Below are 20,371 nucleotides of genomic sequence, written 5' to 3' on the forward strand. Positions count from 1 at the left end.
GACAGAAGTCTATAAAATCCTGAATGGTATGAAAATGTAAGGAAGTGTTAGTTACTTTCATGTAACACAGGAACTCAGGGTCACCCAATGCAATGAATAGGCAGCAGGTTTAAAACAAACAAAAGGAAGCGCTTGTACAATCAACTTGTAGATCTCACGGCCAGGAGATGCTGTGAAGGCTAGAACACAAGTGGGTTGACCAAAGCTTAGCCTACAAGATCTGTTGCTCCACAGATGCTGAGTTGGGCGTGAATCTGGTGTGTGTGTGAAGTGTTATCCACAACCCCTATACAGCTGTAGGGTAGCACTTGGTTTAATTTGCTCTTGTTAGTGCCCAGGCATTCTGATAATCCCCTCTCCCTGTATCTCTGCAAAGAGTGAACCACATGCAAAGTAGTGATGTAAGGGAGTCGACTGTCAGAGGCAGCAAGGGGGGGGCAGGAGCCGGTGCTGGGGGGAACTGGCTTAAAAGCCACCCCCACCAGCACTGTTTCCATTGGGTGGGAGGGTGGGAGAGGGCAGAGCTGCAGTGTCCCAGAGCCGGCACTGTTCTCACACTATCCCTGGGAGCTAACCTCACTGCGGCTCTGCACTGTAAATGTAGTAGAAGCCCACTGGGGCTCTTACTACACTTAAACTGCAGAGCCGCAGCAGTGAGAGCGAGCCTCTCCCCCCCTCCCATGGACTAATTGAGTAATTGATTGAAATTAGCCAATTAACAATGATTTAACATCCCTAATACAAAGTAGCATAATAGTTTGCCAGACAGGTATTGCCACCAAACTCATGGGATAGCCTCATTATCCGTCAGCTAGGGGAAACAAGGCATCTCTAATGAGCAGAATACTATGCATCCCTACCCTTTCCGAAATGCAGTTGGGAGTGCTTGGCTATGTGTCAAAGGCCCTAGACTGAAAATTTCCTTTAGTGCAAAGGGATAGGAGCTTTTTTGGAGCAGAGGCATCTGAGATCTGTCTTAGCTGTTGCTATGAGTTCTCTAAGTGGGCAGCACAGTGACAGCCATGAATTTCTTAGGGAACCAAAGTTTTATGTAGTTTAATATATGCCATCTAATAGCCCTCAGAGCTTCTGGTTTATGGTGTTGATATGAGTATCGTGGAAAGTTTTTGCAGCTCTGAACCATAATCAAGAAGATAAGTTTTAAATACTAACAGGAAATCCTGGCAGCATGTGTGCACAGCCAGCCGCTGCATCTGATCAGATTTAGTTCTGAAGTTGTTTTATTTGAGTTTGACGAGAACACTCCCCAAGCCACTAGGGAAACATCTGCCTGGAGGAAAGCAGGCTGGCCTTGTGTTCCAAGAGTGGCAGCAGGCATATGACGCATGCTTTGGGATGTCATAAGAATCCTGGCTACCGATTGGCTGGTGAGACTTTGGCCAGACACAACCAACTATGCCAACGTGCACCTATTGATGATGCCATTTTGTTAACTGATTGCTGATTATTAAAGGAATAGTGTCAATTTATTCACACATCTTGAAAATTGTTCACTTACACTTGCTGCAAGTAACATCTATGGTAACTTGCAGCACTGAGGAAAAAAATATTCCCAATATCTTCGTTACAAAATCACTTCTGTGCATTAGAGAGCTGTGCATGCAGAGTCAGTCATTGTTTGGCTCTGTAAGGTCAGTCGCCGTCCACTAACCACGCTGAGATTTCAGATCGCAGCAGATGAAGGGAAAAACATTTAAGAGTCTTTCCAATCACACTTTCCTATAGCTTGGACCAAGCAGTTGTGGAATGAGCTACCTAACTGCATTGCCATATGCTAGCTGGGAGCAAGTCGTCGTGATTTGCACCAACAGTCTGTTGTCTGTGTTTACTCTGACGTCGTATGACTTTTATCTTACCTTTTGGGGCTGCTGAAACATAACCATTTCATCAGAGTCAAGTGTGGACTCATGTGAGTTGGCTGGAACATCCCAGCTCAGCATCCCTCGACTATTTCCTGGCACCACATCGGGGGGGGGGGGGGGGCAAGTGTAGACATACCCCATGTGGTGCCAGGAAATAGAGATCATGCTAGGGAGAACCGGCTTTTAAGCCGGCTTTCCCCGGCACTAGCTCCAGTTCTCACCCCCTTGCTGCCTCTGTCTGATAGGTGTGGCAGGAAGCAACTAGTCGAGTGACTACTCAACTATCCGATAAGCATATGCTCGCTGGATAGTCGATTAGTCACTTACATCTCGAATATGTTCCCATATGTACATGAGTAATCCCTTCCAACCACCCCAGAACCATACAGGTTTAGGATTCAGTCCTACTGATCTTCCCTTATTTAATCTCTGCTTTGTGTTACTGTTTGGCTACGTCTACACTGGCCCCTTCTCCGGAAGAGGCATGCTAATTTCAGACTTTGGAATAGGAAATCCGCGGGGGATTTAAATATCCCCCGCGGGATTTAAATAAACATGTCCGCCGCTTTTTTTCCGGCTTGGGGAAAAGCTGGAAAAAAGCGTCTAGACTGGCGCGATCCTCCAGAATAAAGCCCTTTTCCGGAGGATCTCTTATTCCTAGCTGAAAGTAGGAATAAGAGATCATCCGGAAAAGGGCTTTATTCCGGAGGATCGCGCCAGTCTAGACGCTTTTTTCCGGCTTTTCCCCAAGCCAGAAAAAAAGTGGCGGACATGTTTATTTAAATCCCGCGGGGGATATTTAAATCCCCCGCGGATTTCCCTATTCCAAAGTCTGAAATTAGCATGCCTCTTCCAGAGAAGGGGCCAGTGTAGATGTAGCCGTTGTGTGACTGCAGTAGTCAAACCATTACATAACCCAGTATTTCTCCTAGAGGCCGCATTCTTTCCAAGTGGCTTTGTTTTTTCAAGTGTTATGTAGGATGTTTTTCTACTCTCGGCCTTGCCAGTTTGAACATATTGTGTGTTGTGTTTTTAAAAAAAGTTCTAAGTGGTCTAAACACATTTGTCAATTTGCATTCTGTAATGGAAGATTAAGTATGTGAAATGTATGTGTGCTATTGGGAGAAGCAACTGCTTCCTAGTGCCAGATCCATGCAACCTCACGTCCAGAGTCTCTGGCTTGCAAGAGGATACGAGATCTCTTGCAGCTCACTGGCAGAAAGGGGACAGTGGATGTGAAAGTAGATGTAGGTGTCTTTAGAAGCTAAATGTGCACGTGTGCACGCTAGGGATGTTAGCTACCGGGTAATAGGACAATTGACTAACCGCATTCTCAGTGGTTAGTTGACTATAGAATAGTCTCTGGGGACAACAGCCAGTGTAATCCAGACCCACTCGCAGGGAGCCCCTTGCTACCACACGCTGCTGCCTCTGTATTAGAGGCAGCAGTGCGGGGTGGCAGCAGAGGGCCCAAGCTCCTCACAGACAGAGGCTGCTGGGTGGGAGGAGGGAGCAGGGGAGGCTGCCGCAAAACAGCCCATCTGCTGAGACCCCCGCCTCACAGAGGCAGCAGCACTACAGAGACAGTGCTGGGGGTGCAGCTTCTGCTCCCCACCCCCCCACTTGCTGACTGATACAAAGCCCTGCATGGATACAAAATTTTGTATCCGCAAGTGGGCAGCTGTGGATTTGCAGAGCTCTAACATGCACGCACGTTTTTGGACCTGGGGGGTGGGGGGGAGAACAGCACTAAATGCATCATAAAAGGCCAAAAATAAAGAGAGCAAGGCAAACAAGGCAGGAGAGCACCTGGTGTCATCCCTGCTAGACCTAGCAGCAGCAAGAGAGGAATTTCCCCGGTGCCTAGGAGACTTTCAAGGCACAGTTGCCCCAAGATAGAAAACAATGTGTTGACTCCCTGCAGCTCCCCGTCCCAGGCTAGGGATAGGCGTTGAACGTCTTATAGAGTGGCGGCTTTTTGGCCTCTAATTGAGTGTGTAGAGAGACCCTGCAGGTCCTGGTCTCTTCTGGAAAGGGAGAATTCATGAGCTGTGTTATTTGAGAACCTCAGCTATATATGTTGGCCCGCAGAGCAACTGTGTGGGTTGGCGATGCAGTTTGGAAGTGGCTTGATCAGGAAAACCCTGTAAATTAAAAGGGCACAATCAAAGTTTATTCTTGGGCATGTCTGAATTGCCCTTTAATAGCTTAAAGTTGCAATTGTTCTGTATCAGTCATGTGAACCTGCAGCTCTGTTAACATATGGGAGGGCCCGGTCACTAGCCACTCTTGTTCTTCCTTTCTAAACAGCATAATTGAAACTTTTGATACTCACTCCTAAGCACTGACTTTTCCTCTAGCCACCCGCCACATGCCCTGCCTCCACCTCTGCTCCACCCCTTCCCCCTGCAGTCCCTACCATGCCTGCTCTTCATCCTCCTCGCCCCTCCCCACCACTGCACCCCATCCCTGCTCCTCCCCTGCTCTCCTGGAGCTGTTTGTGCTGGGAGGGAGGAGGAGAGGAGCCAGTCATGGTGTCAAGCAGTGTCGGTGGAAGAAAAGGGCTCGGCTGCTAATTTTTCCAGGTGGGTGCTCCTGTGGCTGCACTCCACTTCCCTCCCTGCCTCCAATGCCCTCTGAGTAGTGACAGTACAGGGAGCTCTACTAATTCTCCCCCTGCTAATCCGCAAACCCAGCTGTCTCTCATGCGGGCAATCTTGTCCCGTTTATGAGCTATGAGTAAGGGGGTTGTCTACACAGGGCAACTTACCCACAGAGCGACACCAGTATAAGTATCTCTGCGACTGTGCAGTGTAAACCAGCACCCCCCACTCTGCCCCACGTTGGGTGAGCACTTGTGCAGGACTTACAGTAGTGATCCCACTAATTTTTCCCACTCATGAGTAGAATCAATTTTTTGTGAACCAATACGAAGGTGATGTGTTGCACGTCCCCTGCACGTTGGTGCACATAACAAATCACCTTCATATTGCTGCACATAACAATTAATGTAACGGGTGGGGCCAGCGGTTCAGAGTGTGGGAGGGGGCTCCGCCTAGGTAGAGGGGTGAGATGCAGGAGTGGGAAAGCTCTGGCTGGGGGTGTGGGCTCTGCGGTGGGGCTGGGGCAGAGGATGCGGTGGGGTGGGGTGCAGGAGTATTGGGGGGAGGGTGCAGAGGTTGGCAGTGGGCATGCGTGTGTCTGGCTGGGATTGTGCGAGCTGCCCCAGCTATGGCAGGTGGGGGCTAGGCCCAGGCTGCGGTGGGGTGTGTGTCTCCAGGCTGGGGTATTTTGACAGCAACAGGGTGTGCGGGGTTCTGGGTCTGGGCCGCTCCGTCCAGGCTTACAGGGAACTTGGGGTGGCCTCTTTTCAGCCTAGCTTCGGCCTCTTTAGAAGCAGCTGAAGCAAACAGGAAGTGCAGTATAATACTACTGATACAGCTGAGTTGGGAAACTTCCCTGTAGTAGCCAGGTCTGTGCTGAGATCTTGTCTCTCTAAATATTCTGACTGGGACACTTACAGGAAGGTTTCTTGGCTCTGGAATTTTCCTCCCTCCTTGCTGTGACTGATTTTGTATCATTAGATATTTGATGATCTCTGGGATATGATGCAACTCTTGTAAAAGGTGACGTGGGGGGGGGGGGGGGGGGGGGGAAGTGGGTATTGCCGAGGTCTTTGTGCAGGCCGAGTTGGACAACCTAATATTCCATGTAAAGTGTTTGAAATAAGCTTTGTAATGTGCCTAGAGCCAGCGGAATGTTAAACCAAGTGAACTGCACTCCCAGGAAGCACGTTTGTGACCCATCTGACCTCTTAACTTGCAGTCATTAGCTAGACTTGTCTGCCATTCGTGCACGGCGCATTGCCTGACTTCCAAGCAGAGGGGCCAGGAGGGTGTTTGCTGCCATTCCCTCCCATTGCTCTGCACTTAGCATTGACTTCCCACTGCTCTGCATTCACTTCACAGGGCCAGAGGCAGACCCCTGTTACACACCCAGCATGATGGAGGCCCCCCGAGACACTGGCCTCAAGCAGGCGGCCCCAGCACGGCCCGAAAAGCCAGCCCTCGACTTCGGCTATGTGGGGATCGACGCCATCCTCGAGCAGATGAGAAGGAAAGCCATGAAGCAAGGGTTTGAGTTCAACATCATGGTGGTTGGTGAGTTCCCGTCTGACGCAAGTCTCCCAGGAGATGTTGGCTGTGCTGTGTTTGGTGGAGGACAAGCTGTTTATTTTATAGCTCCTTGGCAGGATTATTCTCCCTGTAGCTTCTGCAGGAGCAGCTTCTAAGATTTAATGCTGGGATTCTAGCGTTAGTAGTTGGCAAACTTTAAACTTCCGCTTTAAGGGGCCTGTCTTGCTGTCAGTTTTTAAAGCGCAGTCGGCTGGGAAGGTCTGTCCTCTGTGTTACCAAGCACATCTTTTAGCATTGAAGGGTTTGTGCTCCCTTAAATCTAGTGGGGTCTCTCCACAGCCAGACTTCATTGCTACCAGGTGGACGACCCTACTTGTGCCAGGGACCAAGGAGGGTTTTCCTTCTCCATTCCTGTTCTGTGCCCAGTGAGTGGTTTGATGATATAAGTGAGAGGCCATGAGTGACTGGATGATTTCAACCCCTTCCTTGAGTATGTTCAGCTGCTAGCATAATGGGGCCCGGTTTTCGATTGGGGCTCTTAAGTTTTACTGAACTCCAAACAAGAAGAAAGCAGTCATTCTGCCCACATTGCACAGAGAATTTCACCAGGTTAGCTGCCTGGTGCTGTGTGTGAGATTATGCTGCTGTGTTGGGCTACTTGCCTGAAAGGCCTGGGGGCGGGGACGAGTGCAGCTTATCCTTGAGCTGTGTGAAAGGAGAGGCGGAGAGGGGTGTGCGGGAAGGAGGGGTTGGAAACGGACACCACTCTCAGGGTAGTTGCTGTGGTGTAAGGGGGCCTGTGCAGTGTGGCACAACATGGCCCCGGGCCTCTGTTCCCATGCAGCAGAACTCTAGTTATGGTGAAGAGGAGGGCCTTCCCCTTTGCATCGCTGCCGAGGTGAGGCACAACCCCCTCGGCTGTCAGAGCCAGACTGGGGGTGCAGCAGGGTGCAGCAGCTGTTAGCTGGGAAGGAAATAATGCCAAAGGGTTGCTGATGTAATTAAAGGACTCCAAGGGGACTGGCCTCTTTTTGAGGTTCCTCTGGCTAGACTGTTGGCCTGCAGCATTTAAGAGCTTCCCCTGGGATCCTGATGCACAAAGCCCGGGAGGATTATAGCACCCCTTGTACGTGTGCCATGTGGGGAGGGGGAGGACCTTTGCTTTCTGCCCTGGGCCTGTGAATGGTGAGTGTGGTACCAAAACACCCCTTCAATGAGCCAGCGATGTTCTTGAGCTCTTGTGAGGCTGTGGAGGATAAAGGACAAGGAACCTGGAGTTGTCTGTCACTCGACCCACCGCAACCAACACCCCCACTTGCCTGACTTGAGAGCCACGCGGGTTTCCTTACTGTTGCTCTAGATGTAGTTTTACTTCTACGATTGTCAAAGTTTGCATTTTAGAAGCCTCTAATTTAAGAGGTTTACAGTTTGGCTCTGCTGGAAGTTGCTTCAGATTGAAACAGTCTGTCTCAGCAGATAGCGATTGAAATCTGACCATAGGGTTGGTTTTTAAGGGGGAGGCTTTACAGAAGAACAAACTTGAAGTAGCATCTTTCTGTAAAAGAAAGGAGCGTGGCTAGTGCTATTGGTGCTCCTTGCACGAACGGTGCATTTTCACTGAGCTGTCGTCGATGCTCCGTGCTTTGCAGGGTATCCAGGTGCAAGCTGCTCCGCCTGCAAAATCCAGGGGTTTTGCCTGGCCCCATGAAACTCAGCCTGGGATCTGAAAGTCAGAGTCCATTTGACTACGGTGGCCATACAGCCCCGTTTGACTAGGACAGTCCCCTTTTGAAACTGGACATCATGACGGTTTTGGTAAAACTGGGCATTTCTCTCCTTCGGACAGGGTGGGGGTGTAAGAGGAACATTCAGGCAATGCCCCATTTTGCCAAAAACGTCACAATGCCTGTGATGGCGCCTCAGGTGGGAAGTGACCAGGCAGGGCTTGGGCCAGCCCCCCACAGCTTCACCTGGCATCCCATTTCCAGTTAGGGAAATATGGTCTCTTGGTATCCCCAGGAATAAGGACCACAAAGCAGCTTGTGCACCACTCTCCTTGAGCAATTGTAAGCAGGATTGGTCAGGCAACTGTAGGCAAACAGTCTCAAAGGTGCCAGACCCATGGCAGAGTGCAAGGGGGAGAGAATGCAGGACCAGGTCTACTTGGAGCACAAGACCTATGCGGTTTTTTCCCCTTGCTCAGTGCTTCTTGCTGGTGGGGATGGAGAGGGACAATGCTCTGCTCCCCCCTCACAATGGAGGGGGCAAAGTGCTGTGTATCCTGGGCTGGCGAAGCTCAGAAGGGAGGTCTGGGGACTGCAGACTGCTCAAGTGACTTGGCCTAACCTGCAGCATGTGCTGGTCCCGTCGCTTTCCTCTGTTATCCATCTTCTTTCTTCAGTAGTGCTCAGCTGAGCACCCCCAGAGAGAGCCAGACGCTACCACACTGCGTTGCCCAGACCTTGCTGTAGGGCAGGGGTCAGCACCCCCCAGCACGCATGCTGCTTTTTGCTGGCATGCAGGGCAGGAGCTCAGCCCCCCCCCCCCCCTTCTGTGACTTGAGCTGCAGCTCTGGCTTCCTGCCCGGGAGTGGGGGGAGGCGCACATGTCCGTCCCTGGGGACAACCTCCTGCTTCAGGTAGGGGCAGGGCTGGGTGGCAGGCACATGTATTGCACCAGGGTCCAGGCTGTGCCATGCTGCTCCCCATGGGCTGGGGGGGAGGTGGTAGGGTGGAGTGGAGAGTCCCTTCCCCAGTGTCCCTGACCAGGCTGGAATCAGCCCTGGGCACCTTCAGGCTCTGCCTGCCCCTGAGCTGCAGGCAAAGGGCTGGGCCGGCAGGGAAGGGACTTCTTTGCTCTACAACTTTGGTCTCCCCCTTGTCAACAGAATTTTTTTCCCAGTGGTTTTTTTTGGGGGGGTGGGGTGTTCAGTATTGTTGGTTAAACCGTCTGGCAACCCTAGCTGCCTGACCAGTGAGTGTGCTGGGGCACAGGGAGGTGGAGGTGGGGGAGGGGGGAGAGGATGCAGGGGCAGGATGGGAGGTAGAATGGGATGCACTGAGAGGCAGGGGATCAAACTGGAGGAATCATGGGGCTGAGGAGAGCGAGGCTGGAGCAGAGGGAAGATGTAAGCGGGGATACAATTTTACTTTGCAGAAGTTGCACTTTCCTTTTCTCCTCACTTCTTTGCCTTCTTCCCTAGCTGGCTGTTTGGTGCATTCTCACCCTCTGACCTTTTCTGCATTCTCTCCCTCTCGTACCCCCACCCCCTCTCTTGCTGCCAAACTCCCTTCCAGACTCTGCCCTCCTCACTTAGTCCTGCACCCCATCTCCCACCCAGATCCTACCTGCTGGCACCCTGTCCTGCGCATTGAACCCTTCATTTTTGTTCCCATCCTAGAACCTAAGGGGGTTCACAAAATCCACTAACACTGGAACCCCAGAAATTTAAATCTGGCCTGTGGAAAGCCCTAAACCTAAATCTTGCCTGCGGGAAGCCCTAAGCCTGAATATACCCGTCCCTTCCCCTCACCCTTTGGGAGCTGGAGTGCCAGAAGAGTGAGGAGTCTCAGTTTGGGGCCACATTAGTGAGGATTGGGGGCTTGGGGAGGAGGTTTTTTTGCTTCACACTTGTGTAGTCCCCAACTGATTTTTCTGTAGGTCAGTGACCCCCAAAACCAAAAAAGATTCCCCACCCCTTTACTACATTAAAAAAAATGAAATCTTTTGTGTTGGACCTAATATTTTACTTTATTTAAAATGAAGTTTGATAAACTAACATGATAAAATTAAAATGCTCAATCTGTTTAATAATTTAAATGAAACCGTTCTCAGCTGCAGCACTTGCAAAATGGCTTGGATGTAATTATGTAGTTAACAGCAAGTTTCCATTAGCAAGTGGTAGTTTGCATTGATGGAAAGGTTTGCATTGATCCACGTGGTCCATGGGGCGCACGGTGGAGAGAGCCCGTCCACACACACCCCAGGAGAATGGCACAACCAGGCAGGAAGGTTAAATCTTGGCACGCCACTTCAGAAAGGTTGCTGGCTCTTGCTCTAGGGTATAATATGGTCCCCACTCTAGCATCTGAGCACTTGCAAAGAAAGGAGCTATTACATCCTCATTTTACAGTTGGGGAAGTGAAAGGCAGTGAAGTTAAGTGACTTGCCCAGAATTACACAGGAAGCCTGTGTCATTCCATGAGATGTAACAGTTAACTCGAACTAAGGACGTAGTTTGAGTTAACGTTTGACTGCCGCATGTAGCCACGGGCAGTTAGTTCAGACTAGGGGGATTTAAAAATAGCGCCCGGACGGGAAGATGCAAATAAAGCCCAGGATATTTAAATCCCAGGCTTCATTTGCTATTTCTAATGCCTACATTAGCCTCCCTTGTTCGAACTAGGGGGCTAGTGTAGACATACCCTCAGAGATCATTGCCTCCGTGGACACTATCAGTGTCCTCAACAGTACAGTGGGAGAATCCATCAGATTTGTAGAGGAGTTTAAGTCATGGGTCTGGATTTGCCAGAACTAATTTAGCCCTGTAATCCCTGCCCCTACAGTGGATACAACCAGAAAAAGGATGATGGGAAAATGACTTCTTACTCAGTCTGGGTATTTAAGAAGCTGCAAAATAATTATTTTCCTGAACAAAATCAGCATCATATGTACTGACCAGAGATGGCCAAAAAGCTTAGAATTCCAGTCTCTTTGTTTGCAGCTCCCAAGAGCTGCTCTTCTCTAGCATTTTTCACTCCAGCTAATTAAACAGTTGCAGATGCAGGAACAGACCAGCACAGGTTGCAATGATGTATCACCTCTTAATTAGAACCATCTGGGAAAAACTAACAAGATCACAAATAGAATGTCTAGGTGAGCCTATTTTGTTTACAGTTAGCTTTCATTGTTAACTCTTCTATTACTTGATGAAACTCCTGGCAAAGGACAGAACATTTGATCTGTATTTGTTCCTTGTGTTTTGCACCTGTAGCTGCTCTGCCCACTGACAAAAACTAGACTTCCTCTTCTTGGCGCTGCTAAAAGTCAGTGGGGAGAGACTATGGGAAAGCAAACCAGTGGCAAAGCTTTTGGGACTTGTGAGCTTCCTGGATGCATGGCAATGACAGAGAGGGTTGATTTTTCTTCTGGGTCCTGGCAGGGTAGGTGTGGAAGTGCAGGGTGAGTGTGGATCAGAGGCTGGGAGCTCTGACAGCTTACTCTGCAAGCTTCCCAGGCTTGCAGTTACAAGCTAGCGGCCCTGCTCCTTAGCTGAGGTGGGACTAACAGCATTTTTCCTAGGGGTTTTCTAGCTCTAACATTGTGCTATTTTTCCTGGAACACTGATCTAAACAGCAGAGATAGATTTACCACATGCTGCCTAAATCTGGTCCTTAGGAGAACCTTTGACCTCTGGTCCTGTTAAATGTGGCTGATTTCTGGGGCCAGAGCTGATACTTCATCAGTTTAGCTGAAAAAGCCAATCAATCCTCAGATCTAATTTATTCCCCTTTGTGTTCCCAGCCATAAACCACCAGTTTGTGTTTTAGCCCTGGTCTGGATCATTAGTATCTGTCCCTGGCAGGATTTACTGAAGAGCTTGGGGGAAGCTGTCTATCATGATGGATGATCAAAAACATAAGATACTAAAAAGGACTCTCTAAACTGTATGTGCTGAGATAAAGGTGGAGGGAGCCTTGCAAATAATGCAGCTCATGTGTGAGAGAAGCCCCTTTATTGAAGGGGTCATGGCAGAGGGTGCTCTGGTCTGCTTCCCATCCTCTATAGCAGAGAAATGGTCTTTGCACCCTCATAGGCAGCAAATAACTCATGATGACTGTGTGCCCTCTCTGAGTTAGCTAAGGTTGTAAATGGCTCCTGTAGCATTAGCCCTTCGGTGTTCTGTGTATCTCTACCCTGGTGGGTTGGGTCATGAGAGCTGCTGCTCTTTAGCTTACTGACAAACTAGCTAGTCACATGCTTCCCAGTGAGTTCGCCTGATTGTGTCCAAATGGGCCATGTTTTCTGTCTAGCGCATCTTCAGCCAAGCAAGATCTTGCTCCATGTGAGGGATGTGAACGGGTAACAGGTTAACCCATTACCCAGTAAACATCACCCGTACCAAGTGATGCTTACCAGGTAACGGTTAACTAGTGTCCTGGGACCAGCCCCCGCCCATGCGCGTCACGGGTGGAGGGCTGTCCCAGTGCTTAACAGTTAACCAGTTAATTGATGAATCTGGATTTTACATCCCTACTCCATATTGGAGTCTAAGCTTGTCTCACTTGTCTGACAACCCTCAAAGTGAGGTCGGACCCTAGCACTTTCCACCCACTCCATTCATTGCCTTCAAACACACAGGTTTCGTGTTCCACTCCGAACAGGGCCAGGGAATAGAGATGTATATTGATCCCAGAGGAAGATGTTTCTAAGGGCTTGTCCTCACTATACCAGGGGTTGATGCTGCAGCAATTGATCCACTGGCTGTCAATTTCTCGTGTCTGCTTAGATGTGCTATATTGATCTGTGTGTTCTGGCCATGCTGGTACTCCTCCAGGATGAGAAGAGTAGCCAGCATCAACGGGAGAGCATCCCCTGCCAACCTTACCACACACCAGACACTGCAGTAACTATATGACGTAGATTAGATTGGCTGCGGGGGTTAGTGTAGACTAGGCCTAAGTGTGTTTCCTCAATAGTGAAAGCATTCTTGGAGCTGCAGTTCCAATGATTCACACCCACAAGCAAAGGGCCTTCCCTTGTCAGAACAGACTGTGCTTAATTGGCTGCAGGAACCAGCAAAACATGAGCCATTCTGAAATGTTTGTTCCAATAGAGGGTGCCAGCACATGTGTACCCAAGCCAATAATGCAGCATCTGCGTGTGAAAAGGAACTTCCAAGATGGTATTCCAAGAAAAACTATAGGTGTGCGCAAAGCTGCTGCCTGTGGAATTGGCCTCACCCTAGCTAGCAGATGGTGTTCTTGATGCATGGTGGAGATGGGGAATCCCATAAAGGTAACAAGGAGTCAGTTCTTACTCTGATTCTGACTCTCTCTGTCCTCCAGGTCAGAGTGGCTTGGGGAAGTCCACGTTAATCAACACACTCTTCAAATCCAAAGTCAGCCGGAAATCCGTTCAGCCAACTTCTGAAGAGCGGATCCCCAAAACTGTGGAAATAAAGTCGATCACTCATGGTGAGTGTGGTGGGCACACATGTAGTTTGGGGGTGACAGATCTCTAAAGGCTTCTGCTATGCTGTATCCACCAGCTTAGACTCTATGCCTGAATGCAATAAGGTGAGATTGCTGGCGAGGTATCGTGCTTCAGAGGAGTTCTATGGGCTATTCAAAGAACTAAGCTGTGTTGTCTCTTTAGAAGGTAGTTGAAATGCCACTGATGTAATAGGATGCTGTATCTTTTGAGGGATTCAGGGACCAAGCCTGCCGCTGCTTGGAGAGATCTCTGGTAGTAGGGCAGGTGCATGTGGCGCCTGTCTCTGCTTGCGTCATACAACATCCCTTGAATGTTTCTGTTTCAGATATTGAGGAGAAAGGTGTCCGTATGAAGCTGACTGTCATCGATACCCCAGGCTTTGGAGATCACATCAACAATGAGAACTGGTGAGGAGCTAGGAGAGGGGAACATGGCAGCGGAATTGCCGTGGGCAGACCTCGTGGAAGAACAGGGGCTTCCTTTGGCCTGGGAGATGGAATGGGCCACGGCACATCGCAAAGATGTGGATTCTTTTCTAGCCGTGTGGCTTGGCAGCGCCCAGCTCTGCTGCTCTCGTTCTGCCAGTTTGGCTGTCAGGGAAGAGGCTGGAAATGCTGAGCAGCTGCAAAGGGCAGCCAGCTCATCCTGCCAGCTTCCTTCCCCAGCAGGGTCCAGTGCAAAGGGTTTGGGTTAGTCATTGTTCTCTATGCCCACACCCCCAGAGTGGCACTTCATGGGCAGGGCAGGTGCCAAAAGAAGCTGAGGAATCCTGCTCATTGGGCCAAAAATCCTAGCCCCATGATGTGGGGATGGCATGGGGAGAGCGGTGCCCCTCTGGGTAGCTACAGGCCCCCACGCCTCCGGTCCTGGGGCAGAGCACGATGTGCTGCTTTCAGCAGGTCGAAGGCCAGGCTTGGCCCTAGGTTTCCCAGGAAATGTCCACGAGCACCCTGCTGCCACTGCTTAGGTGCCTCCCATCTGCTCAGCCCCAGCATCCCCGTCATGCTGACAGGAGAGCCCTGCCTGGCTGCGCTGTTGGGAGGTTAGCAGCTGTGGGCAGCCCTGTGTCTGAATGTCCATGTACCTCTCTTGTGGGGATGGGTGCGAAAATAATCAGTCAAACTATCTGTGCCCCTCCCCGGAGGCACGCCACGAGGGGCCGGCCTGCCTTTGCATGGCCGAGCTGTTTTCCACGGGAAGGGGTCGCGGGCTCTGCACTGCCCCCTAGTGCTGGAGGCAGAGTTCCCAGCCAAGAAGCTCAGCTGTCCTGTGCAGTCTAGTGGTTCCCCTTGCTCTGAGTGTCAGGACTGGGAGGGTTTCCAGAAACTTTTCTCCTTTGAAAAGTGATTACAACAAGATTTGCCATTAGCACGCTGGGAGAGGCTGCAAAGTCCTGTTCACACAGGACTTGGAGGCTTCTTTTCTTTGCTGCCTGCAGCTGCTGCATGAAACATTCTTTGTGTTTTTACTTGGGGCCAAATCCTGCAAGACGCTGAGCACCCATCCTCCCATTGACTCCCCCTTTCAGGGTCCAGTCCTTAGGGTAGCCTGTGGGTGGTTTTAGAATCCCTACATGAATCCTGTCTCACCTGTGTGCGACTTTCTGCATAGCTGGCAGCCCATCATGAAGTTCATCAATGACCAGTATGAGAAGTACTTGCAAGAGGAGCTCAATGTGAACCGGAAGAAGCGGATCCCAGACACCAGAGTTCACTGCTGCATATACTTCATCCCAGCCACCGGTCATGCGTATGTAACCTCCTCAGGAGAATGATCTTTCCTACTGAAGTGGGATTGGGGTGGGGAGGGTTATGACCAAGATTTGAACCTACTTGCCTCTCTAGTGCTAGCTGTTTCTGTCTTTAACCTGCCCCAGAAGTTGCTACGTACAAAATCACTCTGGTATTTGGACTTTCTTTCAACCAAAATCTTGTGCCCACGAAAGCTCATGATACTATCTGCATGTTTTGTTAGTCTTTAAGGTGCTACTAGACTATTTGTTGTTTTTTATGTTTTTCCTGTTACAGACTAACCCGGCTACCCCTCTGAAACATTTTCCAACCAGTCACCCATGGTGCAAATGCAACATCCAGATTAGCCAAGTTCTAGTCACTTCCTGTATGTCAGAGCATGCACACATGGACTGCTAGGTGCTCTGTTATACAATCCCACACAAGTAAGGGTGTGTCTAGACTACAGGGTTTTGTCGACAAAAGTGGACTTTTGTCGACAAAACTAAACCTGCATCTACACTACCGCTGAGTTCTGTCGACATAACGTCAACAAAACTCAGCAGTTTTGTCGACACTGGTAAACCTCAGAGTTCTGTCGACAGAAGGTGTTATTGCATCTAGGGTTGTGTCTAGACTACAGGGTTTTGTCGACAAAGCAGCTTGCTTTGTCGACTGAACTGAATGTAGTCTAGACGCTCTTTTCGACAGAAGCTTTGTTGACAGTTACTGTCGACAAAGCTTCTGTCGACAAAAGCCTGTAGTCTAGACGTACCCTAACATGTGAATGCAGTAATTCCCAATGAGTAAAGCTAGCTCCCTTTCCCATCTGTAGCTGCTATTGTTAACCCAAAACAACTACCCAGGCATAGGTGCAACAAACATGCAGGCATAGTTTCCATTTTTTCCCCTATGGACGGATTAAACAGTTAGCTAAAATCCAGGGATTCTGTCTCATCCCAAGATCAAAGTCCTTGTCAGCATGACTTGCCCTGCGTGGAGAAGGGATGGTTGCATACGTGCAGTCTGCAAAGGCACTGATGTCCTTGGATTGTGTGATTGGGCTGCCAGCATGGGGTAGCCTACTGTTAGGGATGGAGGGCAGAGGGAGTTGTGTGCCTCGGGATGATCAGGTAAAATAAAAGACCTTTTCACGAGAGGACTCTAGGGCCAAGTCCACATTACGGATGTAAAGGAATAGTCGACTATGTGATTAACCAGTGAGTCAAGACTTAGGCAAGTAGTCAACTAGATTAACTGATTCCTACCCCTTCCCCGCTGCTTCTGTATCAGAGGCAGCAAGGGGGGAGGGGAAGCAGGAGCCGGTGCTGGGGGGCAGCTGGCTTAAAAGCAGGTTCCCCCCAGCACCAGCTCTGTGGTGCCACCTTCCCCTCCTTTTCCTCCCACCCCGGGCTTCGCAACAACAGCCCGTCCCCACCCCTCTCTCACACCTCCACAGCAGCCTCTGTCCACCAGGAGCTCAGACCCCCTGCGAACAAGGGCTGCTGCTGTCTCTATATCAGGCAGCAGTGTGGGGCAGCAGACAGCCAGTCTGTGCAGGAAGCTGGCTTTTAAACTGGCACCCCACACTGCTCTCTGTGATACAGAGGCAGAAGCGTAGGGTGGCAGTGGGCTCCCCAGGAGTGGGGGCTGGACTGCACTGGCTGCCGGCCCTGCCCCCCAAATAGCCAAGTGACTGCTAAGAATTCATGCCATTAGTCAGCTATTCAGTTACCCACTAGCTAACATCCCTAGTCTATGCTGGCAAGTGACTGCACAGTAAATCCGCTCCCAGTGCTGTCACTTGGGGTGTCGACGCCGGCCAGGCACTTAGTGCGCACTAACCCTGCAGCTGCTGCGCTCTGGGTAAGCGTCTCGGCGAGAAGTGTGGTGCTCGCTGGGCTCGGTACGTAGCACTGTGGGGCCAGTGTGGACACTTGAGCCCTTTGCTGCATTCTGACTGGCCTCTGGACGTGGCCTGTTACCTCTCAAGTCTCCTGTGCTCTTTGTTGGGACCTCGGCTGTCTGCCCCGCAGGCATGCGCATCTCCCCTTTCACAGCCTGCAGGTGGAGCGATTTACTGCGGAGCATGGCTGAGGTGCTCGTGCTGTTAAACACAGAGGCAGGGGCGTGTGTATGAGAGAGATTGCTGTACAAAGTGCTGGGGAGGGAGACTGGGGTGCCCCTGCCTCAGACACTGTCTGAAGTCACAAGACAGCATGCTGACAGCCCTCAAAACCCACTGCGGACACATGCACTCCCTGCATACACACTCTCCCTCCTTCCCCAATGTCTGTTGAAAGGCCAGACCAGGATGACCATGGAGCATTGTGTGACACTGCTTGCCCCATGTGGCATTGCAAACCCTCACAAAGCAGCTGCACAGTGGGATAGCTACCACAATGCACTGCTCTGTGGCATTGCAAGAGCTGCTAAAGTGGATGTGCTCCAGCGTACCCGTCCCTCCCCCCAGGAAACCATGGCAAGTCCGTCGTTCTGGGTGTGCGGGGGAGGGCATTGACACGTTGGGCTGGCCCCTCTTCCTCCACCTCTCTAATGGCATGTTCTGGTTTCTCTCACTGCGAGTGATGGCATGGAAGTCTGAATCGCTGTGTCCTCCCTCTCCCCGCCCCTCCAAAGAACATGTGTTTCCAATATGAGCAAATGGCCCTGCAGTTCGAGAGGCTTCATTACCAAGCTGCACGCAACATGCTCCTTCCCCTCCAATCGCCTTTGGCTGCATGTAGCCTGATACCCCAGCTGGGGGTTCGAACCCGCTTGGCTGCCTGCTCGGGTTGCTTCTCCCAGGGCCGCAGCTTCCTGCCCAGGTGTCAAAGAGGACATCTGGCTCCTGACTTTCACCTCTCACCAGAGGATGCCGATAAGCGGGGGAACAGCGGGGCACTCTGAAGCCATCGCCTACGGGGGGGGAGGGGGTCTTTCATGGGAGTGGGAGTGCGTGAGAAATGCTGGCTGGTTGAGTTGTAATATGCAGCATTTGCCTACCTGATTTTGTTAGTTTCAAGTGTAATTTCCTATCATTGGCGCTTTCCTCCTGCCCTTCATAATCTCCCCAGTTCTTCTGTATACTTGGTCCTCCTGGTCCCTACTCAGCAACTGTGAGCTAGCAACACTGGCTACATGCTTCTCTCTGAGTGGAGCATTGTGAGAAGTGACCATACGCCTTTTCGGAGAGCAGGGAGCTTGGAGGCAGCTTCCTGTCATTTAAAGATGTTAAGTATCATGTAATTCACTAATCAAACAGTCGATGCATTTTTGCATCGACTATTCGATTAGTCGATAGGGCAGCACTTCAAAGGGGAAGCGCTGCACAGAGTCCAGGACCCCAGGCTCCATGCAACTCTGCTGCTTGGAAGTACCTCCCTCTCTCCCCCACCTTGCTGCCTCTATCTGATAGAGGCAGCAAAGGAGTGGGGGGGGGGGGGGGGGGGAAGCGACTAGTTGACTAGTCCTTAACATCCCTACTGTAGTTTAACATAAGCAAGGCTTGCCTCTCTCCTGGCTTTGGGCAGCTCTAACCGACAGATGCTAGCGCTGTCTGGCACATGCCACAAGAAGAGGGAATTAGCTCCAAAGCCTCAGGCTCTGTCGCCTTAGAAGTGACAGGTTTTCCCTTGCACTCTGGATCCCCGCTAGAGGGCAACATCACACAAATCCCAGGGGAGCTGTTGATGATTTCCTGTTCTGAAGTAGGGATGTTACTCAGGGAGCTGCCCACTGCAGGCGCTTCTGGCCCCAGGCAGGCTGGGAGTTGACAGCCCTTCCTTGGATCACCAGCCAACCAACCAGGATGACAAAATGGGTTCAAGAGTGCAGGGGCAGGAAGGCGGGTGTATGGAGGGCCAAGTGTCCCCTACCCCCTGCATTGCCTCTTGCTTCTGCCCAACGGGGAGGGATATTTTGAGGCAGAGGCCCCCTCTCCATGGAGCTGGGGCCCTGAGCCCTGGCAGCTGTGTCCTGACTTTTGAACGTCTGAAAATAGAAAATAGTCGTATGTGGTTTGGAGAGTCAGTGCCTTTGGCTACCCCGCAGTAGAGGCTAGATTAAGCCATCTCTTCCCACTGCTCCTATGGTGGCTCTGTCTATAGCACATACGTAGCACTTTAAAGACTAACAAGATGGTTTATTAGGTGATGAGCTTTCATGGGCCAGACCCACTTCCTCAGATCAAATAGTGGAAGAAAATTGTCACAACCATATATACCAAAGGATACAATTTAAAAAAATGAACACGGCTACATTTCTATCTCTATTCTATAGCACATGTGTGTGAAAGGGTTAATTTGTGTGTAAGCAGCTTCTCCGGTGCAGTCAGCCAATGGCTTTGTTCTGCTTCAATGTCTGTAACTTAATAACCAGGCTAGAACTTTCCTGGCTAAACTTCCAGTTAAAGGGCCTCCTTTGGGGGAAATCCTATAAAACTTAATAGAAAATGGTATTTTCATATAGTTTTTATTAAACTAGGTGCATAACTGGTTGGAAAACCATAGTTATCAGTGGCTCACAGTGATGCTGGAAGGGCACAAGGGTGTAACAAGTGGGGTTCCACAAGGGTCAGTTTTGGGACTGGTTCTGTTCAGTATCTTCATCAGTGATTTAGATAATGGCACAGAATATGCTTATACATTTTGAAGATGATCATAGAATCCTCAGGCTGAAAGAGGCCTCAGGAGGTCGAGTCCGGCCCCCTGCCCAAAGCAGGACCAACCCAACTCAATCACCCCAGCCAGGGCTTTGTCAAGCCAGGACTTAAAAACCTCTAGGGATGGATATTCCACCCCCTCCCTAGGGAGCCCATCCCAGCACTTCACCACCCTCCAAGGGAAATTGTTTTTCCTAATATCGAACCTAGACCTCCCCTACTACAGTGTGAGACCATTGCTCCTCATTCTGACATCTGTCACCACTGAGAACAGCCTCTCTCCATCCTCTTTGGAACCTCCCTTCAGGATGTTGAAGGCTGCTATCAAATCCCCCCTCACTCTTCTGAGGACTAAACAAGCCCAAATCCCTCAGCCTCTCCTCGTAGATCATGTGCTCCAGCCCCCTAATCATTTTTGTTGCTCTCCGCTGGACTTTCTTCAATGCACTCCTTTCTGTAGTGGAGGGCCAGAATTGGATGCAATATTCCAGATGAGGCCTCACCAGTGTTGATACCAAGCTGGAGCTTATAAGTGCTTTGGAGGATGGGGCTATGTAATTCAAAATGCTCTACACAATCTGGAGAAATGGTCTGAGGTAAATAGGATGAAATTCAATAAGGACAAATGCAAAGTACTCCTCGTAGGAAGTAACAATCAGTTTCACACATCCAAAATGGGAAGTGACTATCTAGGAAGGACTACTGAAGAAAGGGATCTAGGGTTATAGTGGAGAACAAGCTAAA

General features: G+C 50.4%; 1 protein-coding gene across 5 annotated transcripts in view; it reads left to right on the forward strand.

The window, feature by feature from the left end:
- Positions 1-20,371, forward strand: part of SEPTIN9 (septin 9) — a 264,222-nt gene that overhangs the window by 224,759 nt on the left and 19,092 nt on the right. For all 5 annotated transcript variants that reach the window (XM_006122951.3, XM_006122953.3, XM_006122952.4 and 2 more), the window contains 4 exons: positions 5,852-6,043; positions 13,087-13,215; positions 13,560-13,641; positions 14,846-14,983. In XM_006122951.3, the coding sequence (XP_006123013.1) occupies positions 5,852-6,043; positions 13,087-13,215; positions 13,560-13,641; positions 14,846-14,983 (541 nt within the window). The remainder of the gene's footprint in view (positions 1-5,851; positions 6,044-13,086; positions 13,216-13,559; positions 13,642-14,845; positions 14,984-20,371) is intronic.

This window comes from Pelodiscus sinensis, chromosome 20 (genome assembly GCF_049634645.1).
Source record: "Pelodiscus sinensis isolate JC-2024 chromosome 20, ASM4963464v1, whole genome shotgun sequence".
Lineage (NCBI taxonomy): Eukaryota > Metazoa > Chordata > Testudines > Trionychidae > Pelodiscus > Pelodiscus sinensis.